Source organism: Condylura cristata, unplaced genomic scaffold (genome assembly GCF_000260355.1).
Source record: "Condylura cristata isolate star-nosed mole 26May11 unplaced genomic scaffold, ConCri1.0 scaffold00003, whole genome shotgun sequence".
NCBI classification, from domain to species: Eukaryota; Metazoa; Chordata; class Mammalia; order Eulipotyphla; family Talpidae; genus Condylura; species Condylura cristata.
This window is the reverse complement of record NW_004567104.1, coordinates 40,238,436-40,264,510: the sequence shown is the minus strand read 5'-3', so window position 1 is coordinate 40,264,510 and position 26,075 is coordinate 40,238,436. Positions and strand designations below refer to the sequence as shown.

Here is a 26,075-nt window from a genome sequence, read left to right as displayed (position 1 = left end):
ATTCCATGTTCTGTCATTAGTATTCTTACTTGACATTTATCATCGATCTTTTCTAAGTTGCTAAATGAGAACCTGTTTAATGTCTATATACCATACATTCATGTTGATTGATGTGTTCATTTGATTAATTAGACATTTTGATACTTCCAATATTTATTTGTTAAATAATGTTTAATTACCATTTAATTTTTTTTAACTTTAGAATAAATGTATAAAAATTACATTATTTAATCAAATGATCTAAACAACTTTATGATTTGGAATCGTGATAAATATCAATTTATATAATATCAGCAAGTAAGAATATATGTCAAGAATCACTATTTTTTGTCAATACCTATCATAATTCTATAAAAGTGTCACTAATAGACAAAATACTTCCATTTCTTTAATATTAGCAGTGTTAAAGATTTTACCCTACTTTGTTTTTTCTGTATTTCCCTAATATCTTCACTGGTAATATTTTTATTGGTACTTAGAATTAAAATTTGGGAAAGTTTCCCCCTTCAGTGAAATGTTAAAAATGATAAATATTATTTATCCCAGAATTTAAGTCTTTATTCATTTTTTTAAAACTACCTCAAGCTTTTTTCCCAAATTTTAATAAATGGCTTAATAGTAGTTATTAATCATTTACATTATGTTTCACATTATTCCTGTGAAGTTCATATGAGGAATAGGCTTTAAGTCAGGTTATCCATTGAGTTCCAATGATTTAGATCTCTGCTCTTCAACTTGTTTTACATCTCTTTTGCTCTCATTCACACTGTACAATACTTTTTACATTATACTTCTATAGAAATATTTTCAATTTGGGAAAAGCTAGAAATTTTCTAGTTAATCCTTTGCATATTATTATTATTATATATAAATGCTTATCTTTACAGATGAAATATAGAACACTTTCTAACTTTAACTTAGGTGTTCTCAATTTCATTTTAACGTTGGACATCAGATTATGGCCAATAAAATGACTAAGTCCAGACAGAATTCATACAATAGTTCCAAGATAAGTATATGACTATATTATAAATTAAAAGTCAGTTTCAAAATAATTGCACAAAGAAATTAACTCACATACTGAGGCAGGTTTGTGTGAAGACACAAACTTTCTGGTGCTCCTCCTGTGGTTTTGTAGATCAACTCGTGTTTCAACAATCATTACCTTTGTGAAATCTTCAGTGCCTTGTACCTGAAAGTTGACAGAAGACAAGCTGATCTCTGAGTTAATACAATCATCCAACTAAATGTTTCTCTGGTGAGCATGAATCCTACATGTCTAAAATTCTGACCCTGAAAATGAAAAATAGCAATATATTGCTCTAGCTTGGACTTCTAATGCTGTTTCTGGACAGTAGTGTTAAAAGTAGATGTCCTTGTCTTGTAGCAATCACAAAGGAAATGGTGTCAGCATTTCATGGTTGATTAGGATATTGCTGTGGTTTTGTCAGTGTATTATGTTAGTGTATGTTCCATCATTATTCAGTTTTCTGAGGGTTTTTTTAAGTGCATGCTGAATCTTCAAATGCTTTCTCTGCATCTATTGATGTGATTATATGTTTTTCCTCTTTTCTTTTGTTGACATGTTTATTTATGCATACAGAAATGGGGTACAGACCAGAGGTGCAGGGGCAGTGAGAGGATTCATCAGAAACAGAGTGGGGGAGCAGAACAGGCAGATGGACAAAGTACACTGCTGAGGGGAACAGTGGGCGAGACAAGAGAGGTCTGCTGCACCATGTGGATCACCTCCCAGTGGGGATGGAACTCACACTGATGCACCATGGCTTGGCTTAGCTTCACAGGACAGTGCTCCAACCTGCTGCACCACCAGGGAGGGCAGCATTGATTGATTTTTTGATGTTGAACCATACTTGTGTACCTGGAATAAATTCCTCTTGATTCTTTGGATGCATTGTTGAGTTTGGTTTGTTAAGAATTTTTTGAAGATTTTTACAGCTATGTTCATCAGAGATATTTATAATTTTCTTTGTGGTATCTTTGTCAGGTTCCACTCTTTTATTAGAAAAAAAGCTAAAGCATATAGAATTAAAAGAAAAGCACCATAAGCATGTACGCATATGCCTACCACCTTTGGATTCAATATGTATTAACATTTTGCAATATTTGGTATCTCTTTTTTTCTGAATAACTTCAAAGTTGTAGACCTCTTACTACCTCATCCGAGTCTTTCAGTACATATCTCCTATGAAAAAGATACTTCTTACCTCATTATTCCTCTTTCCTACCTCACACTTTGTGTTCCAAATGTACCATGCAAACACTATCATAGCTATCGGCACTTTCATGTTTTAGGTATGGTTCTTTGGCTGAGAGATTTCCTTAGAGCAAAATATAAACCTTACTTGTCTTGGGCACAATAGCATACAGCATACTTTGTGCCACTTAAATGATTATAAGTTTCTCTTTCAATTTACTTTGTATACATGTGTTTTCTATGTCCCCTGATTTCTTCTCACACATGCCCTTCTTACTGTAGCCCTGAATACACACACACACACACACACACACACACACACACACTTCCTATGTAACAGAGCTCTTTTTGCTTAGAAAAGCAACAGAACTTAAATATGGGAAGGCATTCACTTTTACATTCACTTTAAAATTAGCTTGGGGAGGTGCTCTCCTTGGTGGCTCAGTGGGTTAAAGCACCGCATTATGAAGCACTCCGAAGAAGCCACTGCAGCATGAGTTTGATTCCCGGCTGGCCAGGCAGCTGACCCATATTGCACAGCAGACCTTTCCTGACCCGTCCACTGCTCCCCTCAGCAGTGTACTTTGTCAATCTGCCTGTTCTGCTCCCCACTCTGTCTCTGGTGACTGCTGTCAACCACCATACCTCTGGCCTGTACCCCAGTTCTATAAAGTATAAATAAATATTTAAAAAAAAAATTACCTGGGTAAATAAACATTGGTAATCAGTTCAACATGGGCCTAGCAGAACACTTGTAGAAAGCACACTGTTGATAAAGTCCAGACAGGACTCTTCTCTAGTTTGTAAATGAACGACTTAATAGGTCATCTTGCTATTTACAACTGCATCAAAATCTAAATGTGATTGAAAACACACAGCCCGATGACTTCCTTCACTGATGTTGAACAGAAATAGCTTGATATTTGGTGTGCAATGGCTTTAGCAAACATGGTGCATGTGCGCATGTGTGTGTGGAGGGATATACTAATGGAGTGATAGAGGAAAGGGAGAGGATGGGAATGTGGAAAAGTGTCAATTTTTCTAATGTTAACACATTGTTGGCTACATTGCATATTTATTTAAAGATAAGAATATATGAATATTTACCTGACAACAAGTTGTAGGAATTAAGGAAGGGGCTTTATAAGCTTTTCGTAATTGACAGTCTTCTACAGCTCCATGGATGAGGATCACATAAGCTACAGTTTCACCATAGATATCAGTCTTGGTGCTCTTTGGTATATCTTTTACAAAAACATTACAGAGCTTTAATTGCAGCTTGTAGTTCCATTCCTAGAAGGAAAGCACAATTTCTCAGTTTAGTGATCATGAAGCTTACCACAAATTCCTGAGTAGTTATTTTATAACAATATTTTAATTCATTGCATTCAGAGAGCAGGCTGAGTGTCATAAACACCTCTTACCTCATAAGACAAGTGCTCCTTGATTTTTCTGGCAGTAATAGAAAGTCCAAGTTTTAGCCACATTTTGTATTCCATGTGAGGACAATATTGATCAAAAGCTTTATACAGATGATTTTTGGGAATGAAAAATGTCTGGAAAAGGAGGGTTTAAGTTTAATATTTTGATCTGTATACTACTGTTTTAAAAGTAAGGTTTTCTTAATTATATCTGTGTGTATATTCTATGCTTTAAGGATCATTTGTCAAAAATGCTATTATAATAAAAAAATCAATTGGCTATGTAGATGTGCATATATTACTGGATTTGCTGTATCCATTTTTCTATATTTTGTATTCTTAATTCAACACCACGTAATCTTGATTGTAATAGATTTATAATGTTTTTAAATCAGGTGATCTAATATTATTCTTTGTCAAATTTATTTTGCCTATTCTAGAGTTTTTGAATTTTCATAAAAATTCTAAAAGTAGGCCCTCCCTGGTGGCACAGCGGGTTAAAGCACAGCACTGAGAAGCTAAAGCCACTTCCACATGAGTTCAATTTCCGCCTGCCCCGGAGGTGACCACATGGTGCAGCAGACCTCTTCCGACCCACCCGCTGCTCTCCTCAGCAGTGTACTTGGTCGATCTGCCTGTTCTATTCCCCACTCTGTCTCTGGTGAAGCCTCTCACTGCCCCTGAGCCTCTCACCTGTACCCCAGTTCTGTATGAATAAATAAATAAATCTTTAAAAAAAATTCTAAAAGTAGAATTGTAAATTTCTATAAGAAAGGGCCTGTGGAAATTTTAATTGAGAACTACAGCTCAACTTGGGAATATCAGACAATTCAGTAACATTATGGCTTCAAGTCCATATTTCTCCATTTGTTTAAATTTCCCAGAAACCATTTCTTCTCTTCCTGAAAATCCTATTACACACACATTTTACCAGCTGACATGTCTGTCTGTACATTTTACAAAATACTGTTCTCTTTTTCAGACATTATTATTTCTATTATCTGACTCTTTTCATACTGCCACCTCCAATCCGCTCTGTTTACTTCTAAAATTTATATTGGACTTTTCTAGATTTCCACTTTATGCTTAGTTGTCCTATCTCTTCTCATGAAGAAATTCCTTTCATTGTTTGATGATATTGTCCTTTATTTTTTTTTTAAAGTCTATTCTTAATAACTCTTGAGTATCTCTGTGTGCCTAATCCATTTTCTGAGCAAACTCAATATTGGCTTTTTATCACTGTCGCCCTCCCCTTCCCGTAGATTCTCCACACTGTCGGTCACATGCTCATGTGTCTGCTTGCTTAGTCATTCTAATTGCTGATGATCTATTGTAGAGACTCCAGACTCTATTTTCATTCCCTAAAAGTTAACATTTTATGGTGGTAGGCAGGTTTTTTTTTTACTCTCGAATCACCTAGAGTTTTTTTATTTTCTTGAGACCATGTAACTTAGTCTCCAAATTCTGTTTTCACTATGGATCTTGTCAGGGCTTGAACTGAGATGCTGTTAGGCTCGATCTAAAGCAGATGTCACTTTAGGTTATGATATTTGCTCTTAAGAACCATTCTCTTTGGCCTGCCATTTGCATGCCTGAGGAATCTCCTTTTCCTTAACACAGAACCTTAATGATCCCTAATATCTCTGTTCTGGTTACTTTTGCCCAGTCCAGGGCATATGCAGGCTATCTCTCAACCAAGGACTTGTAGAGAACCATCAGAGAGAGAGTTCTTAGGTCTTCCTCAGCACAACTGCTTTTTCTAGGGGCCCGGGGCTGGAACTCCAGAGGCAGAACTGCAACTTGAATGCCAGAATCTCTGTCTCTCCCTTCTGGGCTCAGCAGTCAGGATTGATTGGGGCTTAACTTGTGAGTCTCTTCTCTTAAGATCCCCAGACTTATATCACCTGTTTTCCAAAAAGGAAGCTGAAAATATTTGTCCATATGTTCTGTCAATTTTGGATTGTTTATGGTAGGTGCTATAGTATGGTAGTTTGCTATCAGTCGCCTGTTATGGCTAGAAAGAGGGTAGAATATTTTAGTGCAAATTTCAGGCATCACAATTTCACTTGTAAGATTGTAAAATTTCACTTCTTTCTCCTTCTCTCCGCTTTTATATATTACTGATTTGTTTGGGGGGGGGGAAGCAAAACAGATTGTGTTGTAGAACTTCCCACATTCTAGATTTATCTAATTTCCCTATACTGGTGTCATTTTCTCTCCTTCCTGCATTTTATCTAAAATTTTTGTTTTTCTTTTGTGCAGGAGAACTTTGTGGAGTGCTAGCACTCCCACTACGTTTTCAGGTAAGGTACATGACACCCTATTGTCCCAAGTTTAGTCATACTAAGACAGTTTTTGGTGGTGAAGGATTTTTTGTTACAAAAATCCTCACTAACATTCCAGTTAGTAGTTTTACATCAATTGGAGGTTATTGCCTAAATCTGTTATTTCCTTAGAATGGCAAAATGGAGATATTCTAATTCTTCCATTCTGCATTTGATAGCTGGAATTCTCTTGCACAGAATTTTTTCACTTCATGCTTTTCGTTCCTTTGAATGAATTCAACAAGGAAAAGCGGGATATATGTTTAATTACTTTTCTTTCAAAAACTCCATGGTCAGGGTAATAGGTTGGTATTCTAACATTTTCATTGGATATTAAAAAAAAATTGGCAGCATTGCCAGCTTATGGATTTTTATATATGGAGTTTAAGTGTCATTTTTAAGATTTCAAATTAAGCAAGAGGTGCACCTGTTGCTGGAGGCTTCTTATCTAGGAAAAGTACTATCTGCTTTGCTCATCTTTCTTGTTAGTAGATCCTAGATCTTTCACCTTACCCCTAATTTGTGATTTACAGTTAACATATCCCACCCTATTTCTTCATGATAATGGAGTTTTCTTTCTATATGGTAGACTAAATTTTGCAAATCATTTAGCTGGATAACATTATACTGGAGAAGTATCATTCTATGACAAGTTCCTTTACCATTTCTAGTTTTCAAAAAATTGTCACTAGTTGGTAACTACATACCAAGTACAGATATAACCTTATATTTGATACCAGATAATAAACAAGGTCTATCAGTAAGATAATGTTTTCTGACCTCCACAACAGTTTTGCAGGTGGCAGAATATTTCATGGGTTCCTTAGTTAAGCAGTTTAACTCTCCTATTATTTCCCCGCTGATCATGAAATCTATGTAAGTTATCTGATTATCTTTCTCCTCTGACTCCTCTAATATTTGGTTCATCCCCACACCTGGTTTTGAACTTTGAAACTGTTCAGGAACAAAGGAAGAAAAAAATACACATACTAGTTAATCTACTAAAATGAGCTAATTTGTGACTTTTTCCCTTGGTAGTAACAACTATATATATACAGATATATAATACAGATATACAGATATATAACAAATATATACACAGATAGTTTATATAGATATCTATATCTATACATATAGTTTGAGGATTTTTTTTGTACCTTTTAAAGCAGACATATTAAATTGGCAGTGACTTAGAACCAATGTACTTTTAAATACTCTCATCTTTCCCATTTGTCCTATTCAGTAAATCTATACTTGCTTTAGAAAGGCTAAATGGCCAATTCAGATAAATGTAGCAACTCACATAATTTCCTTATCAAGCATCTACCTTTTAATAGTTTCTTGTTATCTATGGAAAAGTTGATGGATAGTGTTATCCACTGTGCCAGAAACAGAAGATTGTTGCCTGGATGGTAGCTGCCATCCTGCAAAAACCATCAATACAGTTCTGAACATGAAAAGCTATTCACTTGCAGTTCTACAAACTGTTTAAAACTAATGCTCACAAATACATTGATAAGAAACTCTGTCTTACCTTTACCATGCCTGAAATAATTACATAAATTCCTTGGGGCTCATCACCTTCTTCAAATATATCATTTCCACAATCAAATGTTATAATTTTGGCTTCTTCCTAAGAAATATTATCAAATACATGAGACACAAATCAAAAACAATTATTATAGCAGTAGTTGGGAGTGTTGAAGTTCATATATATTTTTAAATATTTATTTATGCTTACAGAACTGGGGTACAGGTGAGAGGTGTGTTGGGTGAGAGGATTCACCAGAGAGAGTGGGGAGCAGAACAGGCAGATCTACTGAGATACACTGCTGACGGGAGCAGAGGTGGGTCAGGAGAGGTCTGCTTTGCCATGTGGGTCAGCTCCCTGGCTGGGGATCAAACTCGTGCTGCAGTGGCTTTGGAAAGCTTCATAATGCGGTGCTTTAGCCTGTTTTGCCACCAGGGAGTGCCCTGAAGTTCATATTTTAATAAAAGTTTTTATATTTTTATTATAATTATCATGAAGAGCTGAGATATTAACAGTACATTTATAAGAGGAAATAGGAATTATGAATAGCAAAGAGAGAAGGTGGGTACTCAGAGGTAGATGCAAATTCTGATGAAGTACAGATATCATTTCACCTGACACATCAGTTCTGTGATTACCAGAACTGGTCCCCTCAAGATACCTTGCTCTGACATGAAGAATACTTTGAGCTAAAAGCTATAAAATTCTATGAAGCTGAAGATGAGTTTCTGTCCTTGACTGTGTCCTTTACCCCTTGCTAATGAAAGAAGAGATCATCACATCCTTACTTTCTGGCTCTTTTCCTAGTTGAAGAAGCAAAAACTGTCCTTTTTATGACCTAGAAGAATGTGGTTGGGGGGAGGGGTCTCCTCAAGTTGTAGGTTCATCAGTGAATGGGCCCTTTCTATCTGAAACACTCATCTTTATTCTCAGAGTAACCGTTCCTCCTTGTTTGTCATGTGAAGTCTCCCCTCCTCTCTCCTTGATGCCCCAGGTCCCTTAACACAGGGAATGTATCCCTAGTCTGTACCATTAGCCTTTGGGCTTTACAACCACAAAATCTCTTCAAATAAAAGCCATACATTTATTATTAAAATTTGGCTTCTTCTCATACGAATCTGTCTGATGCTCTTTTGTCCAATCTTAGAATAATCCAGATAAGATGAGGGAAATTTCTTCCGATTTCCCAAGACTACAACAGAATGAAAACATATCTCATCTGGATGAAAAATAACTAGGACAGATACAGGCTAATGGCACATGTGTAACTCATACATATCCCCGTTCTAAACAGCAGGTCAAAAATATAATGGGTTTAGGGCACGAAAGAGATACAGAAAAATAATTGAATTGATACAAGTGATACTCATTTGTTTATTCCACAAACACTTATTGAATGTCTATTATGCAATATACCCAGTGCCTGGGGCTGGGTATTCAAAAGATGCATGATTTAGAAAAATATAGTATTTTTTTATAGGAAAGAGAGGTAAAGATTATTATGATGTAATATAATGGTATAATAAAGATACATATATAATGGATACAACGATGAAATCCTTGGTCTTGTCGACTCATGATGAATGATAGAAGGTCTTCTTACTGGTTGGGTGTTTAACCCCATAGCTCACTTTTTGGAGTATCTTTGGGTGGGGATGTTTCCAGAGAAAATACTAAGCAGGAGGTTTGTAAAACATGTGAAAACAGAGGAACTTTAAGGTAAGTAACTAGCATTCGCAGGGGAAGGGAATTAGAAAGCAGGGTTAAGTGTTTGGGGCACATTTAGCAGTGCAGTATAAATGGAGTGTGAGATACATGATGAAGATGGAGAGGTGGGAAAGAAGAAGGCTACGGAAAGACTTTGAGTATCATTCAAAGGGATTTTAGAAGACATCTGAAGAATTTTAAATTGGACAGCATATTTAAAAGGTCATATGTTGGTAAATTAGAAATGATATTGCTAGGAAACAGAAATATTACCCGAATGAAGTTTATAAGTTCTTTGTCTTTATCCAGCCATGGAATATGGTACAAGACTTCATCAGCAGTAAGAGGCTTGATAGTAAGCTGATCATTAAGTATTTCTCTCTTCTTGATCATTATCAACTATCAATAAAAAACAAGATTTAAGAAGAGATTTCATTAAAACAAGATTTAATGAAACTGGTGCTCATCAAATACTTAAACCAATTATTACTTTGTATTATTTCTTTTGCTTGTTTTTCTAGAATTTTTATTATTTTATGGAAACCTTCACCCTGTTTTAGTACTTTTCTGTGGTATCATTATTCTGAAGTTATAGGTTAGATTTTAAAGGTTAAACTTTTTACTGAATAGAGTGGATATGCAACAAATTATAAATGTCCACTCAGAGCACATTCACAATGTGAAAACATGTTACCCACTTCCAGATTAAGATATGAAAGAAACATCGGGCCCTCCTGGTGGTGCAATGGGTTAGGATGCAGCATTGCAAGCTAAGGATTTGCCAACTAATACAATTCATATTTTAAGATACCTTTATCTAATTACTGACGGAACTTTCCTTATTAATTTTGAAAGATTTTTTTGAGCATTCTGAATGAGTTAACTTTTGTCAAGTGTTTGCCCTTTTTTGAGCTCTTTAAGTGTCTTGTATAGCTAATTTTGGAGGTAAAACCTTTTCAGTCATAGTACACTATGTTTCTAATATACTCCTAGCTTTAATTAGCTGCTATAATCTTAAAAAGTTTCATGTATACAATCACAAACCTAATAGTGTATTTGTTTTTTCGTACTCTACTCTTAATTTTGAGGATAAATTTTATTCTTATAGACTAATTTGTGTTCCTCTGTATCTTTTTACAAGCCATATCATTTAACTAACTTAGAGAAATGCAATAGTAGCTACCCTATGCTGAGTGCTTCTTTATAAACACAATTTTTATGGGAAAATTTTTATCAATGTCATCAATAATTCCCATAAGTATACTGATAATTACTAGCCCAGAATAAGTAATAGACTCATTATATTCTGTCATGGGAGCAAAGCATAGAAGGAGATGGTTCCTCACTATGGCAAGAAAGAAAAGAGAAACTGACCACTGCATCTGCACTAAGGAAGCTCTTTCTGGTATGTACTTTCCTTTATTTTTATTTCAGTTGCCTAATATATACATTCCTCTTACTTAAATGCAACAAACATGTAACATTAAAAACACACTCATCTAAGGTGTCCTATCCCAAAAAAATACATAGGAGTCATCTATGCTGAATTAAATAAGTCTCCTGCTTTAAAGGAGGATTTTTTTCTAGCAACATTTGGAATATGAAAGGCTATTACAAAAATAAAAATTCCTGAACTGAAAGCATGTATCTGTGGGGTAGATTTACTTAGATTCACACTTAGAAATATTTAAGCCATCTCCCACATCCAAAATTCACCAATATTTTATGAAACGTGCAACTATTGGGGGGGGGGGTTAAAAAATTTCTTCCCTTCTTAGAAAATACTGATGAGAATTCTCTAAAATATGACATAGCCCTTCAAATTATCAAAAATATACCTCCTTATAAACAACAATAATTGGGTCCTTGCACCCAGAGGAATAGCAATTATTTAAGCTCCTTTCTTCAAACTGGTCATCAAACATTTTTCTTAGGCAATTCTTTTAAGTTAGCTATCCATATCTCAGGTGTGGCCTAAGCTGGAAAGAGCCAAAAGTAGGTCTGAAGAACATGAATGACTATGTGCCAAGTGAAAACACTTGCTTTGAAAAATAGTCTGCCTTACCTTATTAATTTCAGCACCTTCAACTTTATGAAGAATTCCTTTTACCCTGAAGACCTCAACAATTTGACTAGCTAAATTGAGCATGAGATGAATCTGCTCCTTTGTTTTCATAGTGATAGCAATTTCTGGGTGATCATACTCTAAGTAGCCTGAAAAATAACAAAATATTTTCATATGAAATAAGAACATTGTTTAAATAGTTCATGGGTGCAATAAGCTAATATTGCTGCTCTAAACTTATGGGCACAACCCACAACGCAGGGAAATGAATGTCTTCTGCGGTACACACTAATTCCCCAGTGTGCTGGTTTTCTTGTCCACAGCATATACCTACGCCGAAGCCCAGGAAGGGACAGAGAGCCCCAGTTCGAGGTAACAATTACCTGGATTCACCTGCACTAGGCACAGAGAGCTTCTGGGTGTTGGGTGTGGCAGCTTCCTGACCCTCTTTCATGCTGCTAAAATCGGGATTTTGAATACATGCTTCGACCTGGCTTCCTATTAAGCCTCTCAGGCTGGTAATTGTCTACCCACCCAGTTGTGCTTCTAGATGACTTATCAGCTTTCATCTTTTGCCTGTCTGATCTGAACTCCTGGATGCCCATGACAATTTGATCCACTTCGTTTGGATTTTCTCTTGGTCACAACCTCTTAACCTGGCTTGACAACTACTTGTCATACAAGCTCTCAGTCCAGTCCTCATTCCCAGGCTTGTTGTACCCTTTGTTGCCCACTGTCTGGTAGCAAACACCCTTCTCCTGACAAACACCCTTCTCATGAACACTGTACTATCGGGAACATGACCTGAGACCTGGCGGTTGCCATGTGTCAGCACTGAGCCTCCCATAAATCACTACAGAGATTGGAGACTCTGTTCTCATCTCAACTCATTATAAAACCACAGATGGTAGCTCTGTGGCAAATGGAGGGAAAAAAAGTATAACGTCTTTCCTTGTGTTGCTCAGGGAGATGTCAGTACTCCTGAGTTAACAGAAAACAGAATTTACAAGATGATAAATTACATGGTAACTATGAATTGCTAATGCGTATTTTTGAGATAGAAATAAAAAGGCCTTCACTGTTGTATAGGGCAGAGAGAACAAGTGTGGAGAGGTATTATCACAACCCACCCACCCAGCCAATGATACAATCATGTGGATTACTGAAGCTCTCCACTTTATTGCTAGTAGTAAGTCGGTTTCCTCGAAGATCAGTTCAGTGGTCATAACCATTACCTCTCTAAATTAGGGATGCTAAGAGATGCCTGGGCTGAACCTTTGAAAAGGCACCCACCTAGCTCTTTCATAGCTTGTCCTGTGTTTCTTTTTACCCTCCTTAGTAGCATCTGTAGAACAAAAAGAAGTGTTATCCCCATTTGAAAATGAACTGATTATAGCATCTTTACATTTGCAACTTAGAAATTTTTAACCTAAATTAATGACTTTAAAGAAAAATGTGATGGGGAAGTAATTTTTAGAGATTAGAATTAAGTTTTATGCAATGAAATCTCTTTTGCTTCAGCAAGAATGGTAGCAAGGATAAGAAGTGGCACTCCCTAGGTCAACATGGAGAAGCCTGCAAAATGAGGCATGTCTTTCCCTTAAAGTCACTTGCTTTAGGATGCTATGGAAACTGAGAATGAAGGCCTGGTGTTTTTCTATTCAAATGTATGGAAGCCTTCACAGTTGGGATATAAAGACAGTTTTCAACCTCTGGTGAGGCACTAAAGGTTTAGCTAAGCTGTGTGAGGAGAGAAATGAGAACTAAAACTGAATCCCATCATGGTGATTCAAATCTTTGTATTTGCTACTGTGTACCTTCAAATTTCATTGTGTGAATCATTAAAAAAGGTAACAAACGTCTGGATAATAGTTTTAAAGTTACAGGTGGTGAAGATAGTTTTTGTGTGTGTGTTTACTCTCTATTAAATGCTCATTTTTCTCAGCTACCAGACTTTGAGCATGTAACATATGGCATCCAGTAAAGGTAAACATTTAATTCCACCCATCTGGTCAACTTGTGTTACTCTTCCTCAATTTAAAAAAAAAAAAATCAAGAACATAGGACCTACCTTTTTGTCTGGGTATAATAATATGATCTCTCTTCATTATTCTCATCTATCTAATGAGGCAGAGAGGGCTTCTCTTTAGAAGGGCTATTGTTACTTCTTTCCATTTGTTAGAGCCCTGTCTTATTTCTTTTGCTATTTACCAGGGAAAATCAGGGATTTTTAGGGAGAAATAGATGGAACCTTTGGGAAGTGGGAGGAAGCCCTGTTTGCTCCACACTGCCATCGCTTCTCACTTCTGCAACCTGACAGTACCTGGAACTTGCACTGGGTGGGAACTAACCAGAGTATGTAGGTTTTGTGATCACAGGACTGAAAGGTACTTTCCAAGTGCCTCTGACTTGCTAACGTGGCACAGATATTTTCAGGAAGGAGGTATTTAAATAACCTGAATGTGGATGGGTTTACGTGTTGGCAGAAGTTACTTAGCAAACTGAGAGCAAAGATCCCACTGAACTACATAGGAGGGAGACGAAGGGAGAGGGCAACAGGGTGGGAGAGTTAGCCTTTTCTTGGTATTCAAACTTTTCCTTACCTGTTTAACTTGCTTGGAGCTTTCAATCTTATCAATTATCGTCATTATGTCTGCTTCACCTTGGACATAACCTTTTAATATAGCATACCGAAGGGACAACTGATGACTCATCTTTTTATCTATTAATTGCAGGAACTTTGGTGTTACAAGCTGGGAAAGCAAACAAACCAACCAGATAACTTTAATATACAGTACAAATATTAGTTGTCTACAAGCCTATTTATTTAGCTAAAATGTATATTAAAAAGAAGTGACACACTCTTAATAGTAACTGTAGTAACCTGTCAAGGATTTTAGTGATTTTACCTATGTATTCTTATAAATTCACGATTAGGCACATGTGTGAAATGATGACTTTAATCCTTATCTTAGTTCTCTTGTAGAATTGGATGCAATTTTCAAGTGGTTTAAATTTGTAGAAAATGCAGGTTTATATTTTTGGACTTAGGTCAGAGAGTAACTATAGCATACTGCCCTTTAACTTATTACATCGCTACTAAACTTTGTATTTGTTGTCCCTTTGAGTGAGAATTCTTGATTATCTATGCTGTTTGTTTGGCTCCACAGTTACCTTCTCATTACTTCTTTTCTGAGGGTTTGTCTCTTGGTTTTCTGTTACCACTGTGTACATCGCAAGCTTCAGCAGACTGGGCTTTTCCCCTGGCTCCCTACGGCAGCTTGCAATCTCTATACTCTGTCCCGTAGCCCCGCCCTCTTAATCCTCAAAGAAATTATATTCATTTCACAATATTCAGTTCAAGTATCACCTAAAAAACAAAGTCTTTCCTATCCCCTGCTGTCCTCACACACTACTGCTTTGCACATACACTACTGTAGGACCTTTGCCCTTCTACAATGATAAGTCTTCATATTCCAAGGCCCTGCTATTTGACATAATGTAAGGGTTCAGAGAACAAACTTCTCTTAGGTGGTTTGCCAGTTTCCTTATCTAAAATGTTAGATTCCATATAGCCGTGCCCCAGAAAGAATTCACTGGTCCCTGCAATATACTACAGTCGCCTTCCTCAGGTAAAATTGTATACAGCATTACCGGCAGTCTTACATCATGCTAAAAAAAAGCACTATTAATCACATATGTTTCGACCTGGATGCTTTATGCCTCCCAGTAGCATGAATATTTTTGAACATATATAAGAAAGATCCAAAGATAAATATTCTAATCTTTTGATGAACTATGTGGTTTGGTTTTATATCTCCTAGAGTACTTATGGGTACATATTTTGTGTGTGAATAGAGTGTGTATGTATACTTCATAGCCTTGGGGTGGAATGAGTTTCATGTCATTTAAATAACCATAGAGACTATAAATAACTACATATATTACTTATAGGAAGATGTATTGGACAACCAGGGCCCTTTTGGTTCTTTGATTCTGTAGCAATATGAGTTTATGTAGTACCTAAGGTGTATTTTTTGGTTTCTTGGTTAGTATGAATGTATTAAGCTTGCTTTGTCATTACGAATGGCTTACATGGTTGTTTTATTGATTTCTATATTTTATCACAGGTATCTATAAAAATGAAAAGTGCTTTGGCACTAGTAATATGAAATTTTTCATGTGGTCTCAAAGGAAGAATGGCAATAAATACTTTCATGCACTAAATGAGTTTTAATACACTTGGATATTTGTAGTATAAAACTTATTTTTAAAAAGTATTAAAGTTTTAAGTATAAATATCAAACAGAAAGTGGAAGCCATAAAATTGGTAAACATATTTTCATTCAAATTTCATAAAATAATCGGAAGAAATTTGAAATTGCATGATGTAGTAGTTCTTTACCTTCAAAATGCGCAATACACGAAATATTTGAACAATTTTCATAAAGATCGCTGCTTGATTATAATCAAAAGTAGAATGAAAGAAAGTTGCCTCTAATAGTATTACATCTATGATGCCAATGATTGTAATTACAAGTTCAAATAAGTTCCAAGCATGTAAAAAATATTCCTTCCTCATTGCTGCAATCTGTTCATTTAAAAAGAAACATAGAAACCAAACAAAGGATCAGGAAAAAGACAACACTTGCAAGCTGACCATAGATCTGAGACATGCAACTGGAGGGAAGATGGAGTGGATGAGTCAAAACATCGGAGGGAAGAATACAGGAACAAGACCAGGATGCTATGGTGATGGGAAGCTAAAGGCATTACACATGGCGCAAGTATCAAATACTGTCCCCAAATTAACAACAATGTAAGAAAATAAAAAAACTAAGAAATTACATGATTACTCATTCTTAGCTTATTATACTATTCTCTAAATAAAACCCAAAACATTACTAGCTAGATCTTTATTTCATCTAAGACTCTAGTTACCTTATGATCATGAAATTAACATTAATAAATTATTTCATCTATTTTAAGACTCTACTTACTTATGATCACGTTACTATGAAATTAAGTGGTTAAAATATTGAATCATGAATCTAGAGACAGAAAATGTTCAAAGGTATCAACTATTTTCTGGCAGTTCATTCATTCAGTCCTTTATTGCAAAATCACTTTGTTGGAAACCCATTATACTGCAGAGAGTGGAAGCAGTGGAGACTGATTGTGGCTCCAGCCGGGGATGCTGGATTTCCAGTGGAATTGTCAGGGGAGTATTGGTTTAGAAAATATCCATTTTGAATGTGCTATTTGAAATGTTTTCAGTGTTTTATTGGAGAATCTTGTGGGGAGAGAGGAGCAGATTGCACAGTGGGAATACCCTTTCTGCTATGACAGTGACAATATCTCTGCAGCTTAGTTAAGTGGACACCATCGAATGAAGTCCAGCTTGGCTAAGGTGACAGAAAGAATTGTCAGCTTACAAAGAATAGTGGGAATAGAGGATCTTAATGTATTATTTAGACTGATCCTGACATTTTTTTGAATTTTTGTAAGGAAAGTTTAGGGACTTGGTCATATACTTCACAGTTTATCAGAGAGAACCAAAATCAGAGGTAGGGCTCATGGAATCCAAGCTCAGGGCTCTTTCCATTGTTGCATCTATCAAATGGTTTTGGAGACTCTTCACTTTCGTCTTTACTATATTACAATTTCTACCCCTAATTGCTACATTTCCTCTAAATTTTATGAAATCTCCTTGAGTCTTTCCAACTCAATCAGAATTTACCCTACACATTGATTAGCTATGACTCCCTCCCCTACCCAATATCATGGATTTTTAACTTTCCAGCAGAGCTGAGTTCATTACTTTTGTTCCATTATCAGATATAATTCTTCTATGTAAATATGGTTAAAAATACTTTATGTTGGCAGCAGTCCTTCTGCCCACCTGTGACTATGCAGGTGCTTCTTCTCACCAACTCTCTCCCTCCACAGGGCAGCAACCTCCTGCCCACCCATGACCTGCACCATGCCAGAGCTTCTCTTCACTGACCTCCCTCAGCAGAGGCCGATATCCTCAAGGCCGCCTGCCTGCCACCACGCAGGCCTCTGTCAGCAAACAGGGCCGCTCTTTCTGGCCTCTTGTGTCTATGCAAGTGTTCTTTATTCTTATGTCCCTTTCTCTAATAAATCTGCTCTTTAAATATAAAACCTTATATTATAGCTAGTTAATGCTATAATGCTATTGCTAGCTAATGATCAGTTTGTGGGAGTTCCTTTCCATCATTTGGCAACTATACCTGTATACTGAGTTACAGATCAAATTATCAAATGTTTTAAAGTATAAATAAATATCAGTCTACTTATCCATTTTTATCTACTGTGTATAAAAGTAATAAAATGAACATCCATGTCCTTACTACTGGGCTAAGTTTAAAAACATTTACAATACCTTTGGAATTCACCCTGAATTCGGAAACACCATATTAAAATTTATGTAATAGATCCTTAAAGTATGGATATTTAAAAGAACAACAACTTAAAGTTCTTTTGTTTAATGAGTGATGGAGAATCTCATATTCTCCTTTAGAAAACTGTAACTTGTATTAAAATGAAGGTAGGAAATGCCCTTTGGTACTTAACATGAAAACACACACACACTTCAGATTACCTTAATTAGGCTCTCCAGAATATAAAATGAAAGAAAAACGTAGTTAGAATATATCAATTCATTTTCATAAACATCATTTAACTTGGATACCCAAGTAATTGTAATAGGAAATAGATTCATTAATATCACAAGGTATCCGACATACTCAAATTCATCAGTAAATACTATTGAATGGCTTAAACGAAGAATGTAGTATCTGTAAAAAAAAAAAAAAAAAGAGTTGTGTTTGAAGAAAGAACTACACTGAATTATTTCCATTATATATTCGGGTCTGTTCTAATTACCAGTCACTACAGAACCTAATTAATTCTGGAGTCATCACTACCCACTACCCACAATACTTTGTGGCTTTTTATCTCATATATTACCCTTTCAATTTCCTAAATGGTTTGAGGCTAGTTGCAACCTTGCATAAAAGCTTACTTTTACTTTCAATACAAATTCTTTCAATAATAAGACAAAGGCAATTTGAACTGAAATATTAAAAAACAAAACATACAAATCCCTCCAACTTTTCATAATTCCACTATTCAGAGGTAACTACTATTCAGTTTGAATATTGTTCTAATAATTTTGCTTGTATAATCATTATCTATAAGTATAAAAGAAGTTATATCAGGCATGTTCCCCGCCCCTTTTAACATTGTGTCATGAACATCTTCCTGGTCTGGGGATAAATTCTGGACTGAATCCCAAGATGTGTGGTGGGATTATCCAAATTAATAAACATGTCTTGTAGAATAGTTTCAGTTTTATACCAACTATGCTAGACTGTATAGTTATGTATGAAAGGATATTTTTAATTTTTTAAAATATTCAAGTAGTATAATGTATTATTATTGTTAAATCCAAATAATTAATCATCTACCAACTGAAGACTAGATAAGTACTGGATCATTCCCCATTCTCCAAGGTTTATAGGTTATGCAGGTTTTTATCCTTTTACCACTTGGGATCTTACTTAATAAAAGATGAAATTATTAGTACAGAAATATATGTACCTGTTATCACATTTCCAGGACTATCCAGGACCTCAGACAGTGTCCTTGTGAGGGAGGTGTGAGGGAGTGTTAGCTTTGTTACAAATATCACTGCAGCACTGTACATCCAGTAATTTCTCAAGATTGCTTTTCTTTTTTTCCTTTCCATTTTTCTTTTCTTTTTCATTTCATATTATTGGGTATCAAAGACATATTATAGTGCAGATCAATCAAATCATTCCAGTTTCAACCAGCTCAAACCAAACTAAACTATCTCAAACCAGATCAAACTATTTCAAGCTGGTTCAAACTGACTCAAGCTGGTTCCAACCAATTCAAAGCAGATCAAATTAGTTTCAACTAGTTCAGATTGGTTCCAACAGTTCAAATTGACTCACACCAGTTTCACCCAGTTCAAATGGTTCTAACCACATCTTAGAACATTCCGTTTGAATATTGCTCTACCAACTCTGAATCATGAAAAAATGGAAAATCTCAATAGGTCAATTACTAATAAAGAAATTGAGTTAGCAATGAAAGCCTCCAATAAACAGAAGTCTAGATGAGTTCACTGGTGACTCCTACCATCTATTTGAAAATGAATTAATAATAACCTTTCTCAAAGACTTCCCAAAAATACAACATGCCTATAGCAATTTTACAAGACCAGCAAATGCCTTTTAACATCTGTTGAGATGATTTCATATTTACCCATAATCTTGTGAATAATAAATTACTTTTGCTTCCCTGACCCACATGACTATGGTTTGCCATCCTTTTAACATATTGTGAAATTTGGTGTAGGTTCTTGAGATTTAGTAGATTATTTAAAGTAGCTGAGTTCTGTAAGCTGTAGGTTATATTTCCATTTTGTTCTGGTGGAGCAATTTTTTAATTTCCATTTTGATTTCTTCTTTAAATTGTAATTATTGGGTGGCATGTTGCTTAACATCCATATATTTGTCAATTTTAGCTTTCTTCTGTAATTTTTTTTTAGTTTCACTCACTATGTTGTTAGAAAACATGCTTGATATGACTGCAAAATTAAGTTAATTAAAACTTGTTTTGAGGTCTAATATATGATCAAGTCTAGAAAATGTTCCATATCCACTTGAGAAGAATGCATACTCAGTTGGTCTTAGAATGTTCTGTAAATGGATTAAATCCATTCCATTCTAATGTAGTTTAAATCCAATGCTTCCTTCCTCATTTTCTGCCTGAATGAGCTATCCATTACTGAAAGTAGGATATTGAGATTTACTAATATTGTGGAATTGTCTATTTTTCCCTTTAGGTCTCTTAATGTTTACAGATTTAGGTTCTTTTATGCTGGATACATAAATAATTACAAATGTTATTTGTAACATTTTGGAATGAAAAAGAAGAAATGTTATGTCTTCTTTTTATCATTATATAATTGTGATTCTGCCTTTTATTATAGTATTTGCTTTCACGTCTACTTTGTTTGATATGACGCAAATGCAACTATCCAGCTTGCTTTCAGTTTCCATTTGCAATGAATATCTTTTTCCATTCCTTCACTTTAAGTCTATGTTGTCTTCATACTGAAGTGAGTCTCTTCTATGACTACATAATTAGGTTGCATAATTATCCATTAAGCCACTTTATGTGCTTGGATTGGAGTATTTAGTCTACTCACACTTAGTGTAATTATCAACAGTTATGGGCTTGCTATTGCCATTTGTTGTTTTGCAGCTATTTTGCAATACCTTTTTATCATTCTCCTTTTCTTGTTCCCTTTCTAATTTGATAATTGTCTATATGGTATTACCATGAAATTGACTATTACTTAGTCATAAAAAGAAAAGGACTATTGGTACATGCCAAAAAGCAGACAAACCTTCTATGCTACTGACAAATGCTACAATTAGGTGAAAACACTATGCTGACTGAAAGAAGTCAGAAAGAAAAGATTCCGTATTGTGGCGGCCTCATTGATATGAAATATTCAGAACAGGTAAAATCATACATAGACAGCAGATTAATGCAACTCAGGAACTGGGGAGAAGGGGAAATGGAGAATAACTGCTTACTGGTACTGGGCTTGCCTTTCGGGCAGTGAAACTGTGAAAGCTGATGGAGGTAATGGTTGTCCAATATTCTGACAGCATGGAATAACACTAAAAAATCATTAATGGTTATTCATGCACTGTGAAATTTATTTCAATAATAAAAACAAGTTATATTGTCTCTTATTTTAAATAACTTTTTGTATTTATGAATATAATTTAATTTTATAATAGCTAAAATTATTTTACAAAGTATTTAGGATATATATTTTAGGAGACATAAATAGGAAATTACAAATGAACATAACATTTCCAGTAAGGCTCCTTCAAAAACACTTACCTTGATGGGACCCCTTTTTCCTTTTTAGTATTATATACCCAATTGAGCAACAGTTTTCTAGAAAAACTAAGAAATTGGTTGCCCTCAGAATAATCCTTTATTGTGTCAGGACTCAAATATCTAAAAAGCAAAAGAAGAGAACGTTAAGATCTTAGGGATAAGCTTAATGCAACATTGTCAGAAAGCACAAAGAACATTTTGTTCATTGATAACTGGATATAAGATAAGGGGTAGTGTCAAGTAATAAAACTGTAGCTGCCAATAGTTATAAAATTGTAAAGTTACATTGTGGGGCTCAATCATTCGACAAAATAAAAAGCCGGAGATGCATGGCTTAAGGCGCTAAGAGAGCTCAAGGTTCAGCATGGCTTAAGGCGCTAAGAGAGCTCAAGGTTCAGCATGGCTTAAGGCGCTAAGAGAGCTCAAGGTTCAGCATGGCTTAAGGTGCCAAGAGAGCTCAAGGTTCAGAGAGAAAACACACCATGATTTAAATACATGAGATTCCAGACATCTGGATTTTCACACTGGACCCCTCATTGGTTGGTGTGGCAATGGACAAACCTGGGGTGAGGTGTTAGGGGGAAACTGAGAAAGTCTCTGACCTTAGTCTGTATATGAAGAGTCTAAAAGAAAGAGCAGTTTACCACAGCTTAGCTTTGGGGATCAAAAAAGAGAAAGGAACAACCAGTTTAAATAAAAGGTGTAAGTGAATAGAGCAAGTATGTGATTTGGCCCGATGGGTGCATCAGACAGTGCCTAGTGCACATAGTCCCAGGGTTACCAGTTTACTGGGTCAAAGCAAGAAAATGGATATACACAATATCCTAAATGCAGTGGCACAGGATGGAAATTTCCTCTAGACAATAATACTTACTTTCCTGTCCTTTCACCAAAGCTTTTTGCTGCCCCTACCAGCATCTGGACAGCATCCTGAGACAGAGTCTCATTCTTGTATTGTCTCTGGTAACTTGCCTAAAAGAAATGTTGAGTCAAGTCTTTTTGGGAAAATAACCTGTGGGAAAGATGTCAAAATCCCCAGTAAACTAGCAGCCTTACAAAAGGAGTCCTTCTATGTTGTTCTGGTGATTGTGAGCAGCTATGGTTTTAGGTAGAATCAGACTTATTCTGCTGAAAACTAGGATTCTGCTAGCTGTTAATTAGGTTACCAAAAATTAATGGATTTCTGCAGCCAAATTAGTGGACTTACTGCAGGTGTATGCCCATTTAAAAAATTCAAACATGACTGAAATATCCCCATCACAAAAGTTTACCATGCATGTCAGAATATTAGAGGTTCTAAGAAATTCTAAAGGATCCTGAGTTACACGACTATTTAATTTCCCAAATATTTTGAGAACAAAACTGTGTTATCTTTAGTTTATTAAAAGCATTAAGCGATCTGCAGTTGTTGTGAAGAATACAGTCCCTCATTTATTCGGTCCACATGCTGAGGGGCTACTCTACTTCAGGCACTGTTTCATGCTCGGGAAGCCACCTGGCAAGGCCTCTGCCTTAGTGGGCTGAACTCTGCTGAGAGTCAGTATAAAGAACAACTTCCTAAACTGAAAGGTCTGAGAAATGAACGGGCACTGCTTTACAAAGAAGATATTCTGCCTGCACAATTCTTTATGGAGATTAAAACATGGTTGTGTTTTTAGGGGCTATTAGGGAAGAGACAGAGTTAACTTTGAGAATGAGGGATCAAAGACTATTTGTCTGTAATTATAGGAATTCAGTAGATTAATGTTCTTGTTAAATGCCATTATAATATTTATAAAATAATGTGAGATTAAAATACCTCCAAAAATAATAAAGTTGATATTCTTAAACAGGGTAGTCTGAGAAAATAAGAAAATTGAAAGTGATGAAAACTTAGCAACACAATGACAAAGTAGCTAGACACCAGAGAAAATAAATTCTTAAACAGTCATTCACACCAAAGTGTAAAGAAGCATTTAAAGAATGGTTGGTCTCCAAAAATAACTGCTTTTTATTGAGTTCTCTGTACTACTGAATTAACTGCTCTATATGTTTAATTCTCCTAAGTGTATAAGGAAAGTATCTAATCTGCAGTTTATAGATGAGAAAGCTGAGGCTCAAGATTTGCTAGGAAAACATACTATCTACATGTAGTTGTTAGCAAACTTGGTAGTAACAATTAATGACAAATTGCTTTGAACCCAGAGATGGGCTGTGTCACAGAACTTACCACTCTACACAATGAAGATCAAGTTGAGCTGTCATTCCTACTTCTGGGATTGTTGAAATTCTCAATTCCTCATAATAAAACAAATTTTACTTAAGTAAATTTGAATTTCTTTTTCTCTCTCTCTTTTTTTTTTTTTTGTAGTTAAGTGGGCTCCTCAAACAATGTCAAACCTTGCTTTGTGAACACTATTCATCTACCCCAGGTGCATAGAAAAGATGTCTTCAGGAGGGATGCTTTCAGTGTAATTTTAGAATTAAAAATAATTTTAAAAGAGAAAAATATGGTACTGACTATTTGTGCTCTCAAGAGACGCCTGTTCGTCAGCTCTGTGGCTTCAGTGTAATGTGTATGATCGATTTCTTTATTACAGTCGGGACATTTCACCTTTGGATGTCCTGTAATTGCTTCTTGGCTCAACTAAGTACGACACAAATTAGAAACAAAACATGAAAGTTAACAGCTGCTTAGCATTAACCTGATGCAATCCACATAGTAGATTGGTATGAAAAATTATAGAAAATCTTAGACACAGAAAAATGGTCAGGTGAGTTTCATCATTTGGCACAGTTGCTTAGGTGTAAAATAACTGGCAGTTTGAGGGAGAAAGATATGTCATACTTTTATCTTTATATGGCATCATTAACAGTTTATAAAAACTGTCAGACATATGATCATACTTCAAACCAATGGATCTGAAAGTGTGATTCCTGCCACCGCATCAACATTGTGAGACTTGATAGAAGTGCTTGTTCCTCAAATCTACCCCTGACATACTGAGTCAGAAACTGGAGGTGGCTGTGTAGAAGATGGCAGCAAAGTGAAGATGCTGGACACACAGAGCATAGACCCTGCCTGGACACCATCACTGGAAACTGGGGGCTGCACCTCACACCCACCTTTGGGGAGGGGAGGGGCTGCACTACCTAACATGGATCAGCAGCTTAGTAGCCAAAGCCAGAGCAAGGCCTCTGCAGACCTTAAACACAGACTCTGGAGCTCAGCCAGTGAGGGGAAGGCTAATCCCACGTTACTCCACTGTCAGGAAATAAATACTTGGGAATAAACATAACAATAGAGCTTAAAAATCTATACAAAGAAAACTATAAAACATTGTTAAAAGAAATAGAAGAGATGGGAAGAGCTCCTCTGCTCATGGATTGGAAGAATTAATGTCAAAATGGCCATCCTACCAAAAGCAATTTACAAGTTTAATGCTATTCCAATTAAAATTTCAATGACATTCTTCAAAGAAATAGAACAAATACTGATGAGTTCATATGGAGCCACAAAAACCCTGAATAGCTAAAACCCTCCCGACTAAAAAGAAGGGAAATGGAGGTATCACACACCAGATCTCAAACTATACTACAAAGCCATAATAATCAAAAACTACATGATACTGGAACAAAAACAGACACACAGACCAATGGAATCAAATAGAAAACCCAGAAATAAACCCACAGATCAATGGATAACTAATCTTTGACAAAGAAGCAAAAAATATGCAATGGAACAGAGAAATTTGTTCAATAAATGGTGCTGGGAAAACTGGGCTACTATATGCAAAAGACTAAAGCTAGATTACCACCTCACAGGGAACAAAATCAATTCAAAATGTATCAAAGAAATAGAAATAAGACCTGAAACCATAAAATATATATAAGAAAATATAGGCAAAACAGTATATGACATACACCTCAGTAATATCTTTAACAACACATCACCCAAAGCACAGATAGTGAAGACAAAGATAAACAACTGAGACTACATCAAATTAAAAATCAGTATAGCAAAAGATACAAAACAAAGAGACACCCCACTGATTGGGAAAAAAATTTTCACCTAATACTAATGATAAGGGACTGATCATAAAGATCTACAAAGAGCTCTCGAAACTCAACAAAAACGAATGATTCAGTCAAAAAACAGAAGAACTAAAAAGACATTTCTCTAAAGAGGAAATGCAAATGGCAACAAGCATATGAAAAAATGTTCAACATCACTGTTAATGCACATCAAAACCGCAATGAGATGCCATCTTACCCCAGTGAGAATGGCACATATTAAAAAAAAAAAAAAAGCTAACAACAGGGTTCTTTCTCCCTGATGATGCAACAGGTTAAAGCACCATATTATGAAGCTCTCTGAAGTCACTGTAGCACAAGTTCGATCCCCCACCAGGGAGCTGACCCACATGGCTTGGCAGACCTCTCCTGACCCAGCCTCTGCTTCCCCTCAGCAGTACATCTCACTCACCACACCTCCGGCCTGTACCCCAGTTCTGTAAGCATAAATAAATCCTTATTTAAAAAACAAACAAACAAAAAACCTAGCAACAACAAATGTTGGTGTGATGAGGAGAAAGAGGAACCCTTCTACATTACTGGTGGGAATGCAAATTGGTCCAATGACTATGGAAAGCTATGTGGAAAGTCCCTCAAATTGCTAAAAATAGACCTCCCTTATGATCCAGCATTTCCACCCCTGGGTATTTACCCAAAGGACACAAAAACATTAATTCACAAGACATTTGCACTCCTATGTTTATTGCAGCTCTATTCATAATAGGTAAGTTATGGACACAACCCAAATGCCCAAAAATAGATAACTGGAACAAGAAGATAT

At 35.8% G+C, this 26,075-nt stretch overlaps 1 protein-coding gene across 1 annotated transcript in view; it reads right to left on the bottom strand.

Annotated features, from left to right (window-relative positions):
- The window catches only part of SLC9C1 (solute carrier family 9, subfamily C (Na+-transporting carboxylic acid decarboxylase), member 1), a 60,303-nt gene that overhangs the window by 2,312 nt on the left and 31,916 nt on the right, over positions 1-26,075 (bottom strand). Inside the window, exons 15-28 of the mRNA XM_012730521.1 lie at positions 23,742-23,867; positions 22,116-22,213; positions 21,242-21,361; positions 17,892-18,087; positions 15,672-15,857; positions 13,870-14,019; positions 12,560-12,611; positions 11,267-11,415; positions 9,475-9,600; positions 7,498-7,596; positions 6,744-6,917; positions 3,643-3,774; positions 3,326-3,511; positions 1,078-1,192 (exon numbers count right to left, since the gene is read on the bottom strand). Coding sequence (XP_012585975.1) covers positions 1,078-1,192; positions 3,326-3,511; positions 3,643-3,774; positions 6,744-6,917; positions 7,498-7,596; positions 9,475-9,600; positions 11,267-11,415; positions 12,560-12,611; positions 13,870-14,019; positions 15,672-15,857; positions 17,892-18,087; positions 21,242-21,361; positions 22,116-22,213; positions 23,742-23,867 — 1,909 coding nt within the window. The remainder of the gene's footprint in view (positions 1-1,077; positions 1,193-3,325; positions 3,512-3,642; positions 3,775-6,743; positions 6,918-7,497; positions 7,597-9,474; positions 9,601-11,266; positions 11,416-12,559; positions 12,612-13,869; positions 14,020-15,671; positions 15,858-17,891; positions 18,088-21,241; positions 21,362-22,115; positions 22,214-23,741; positions 23,868-26,075) is intronic.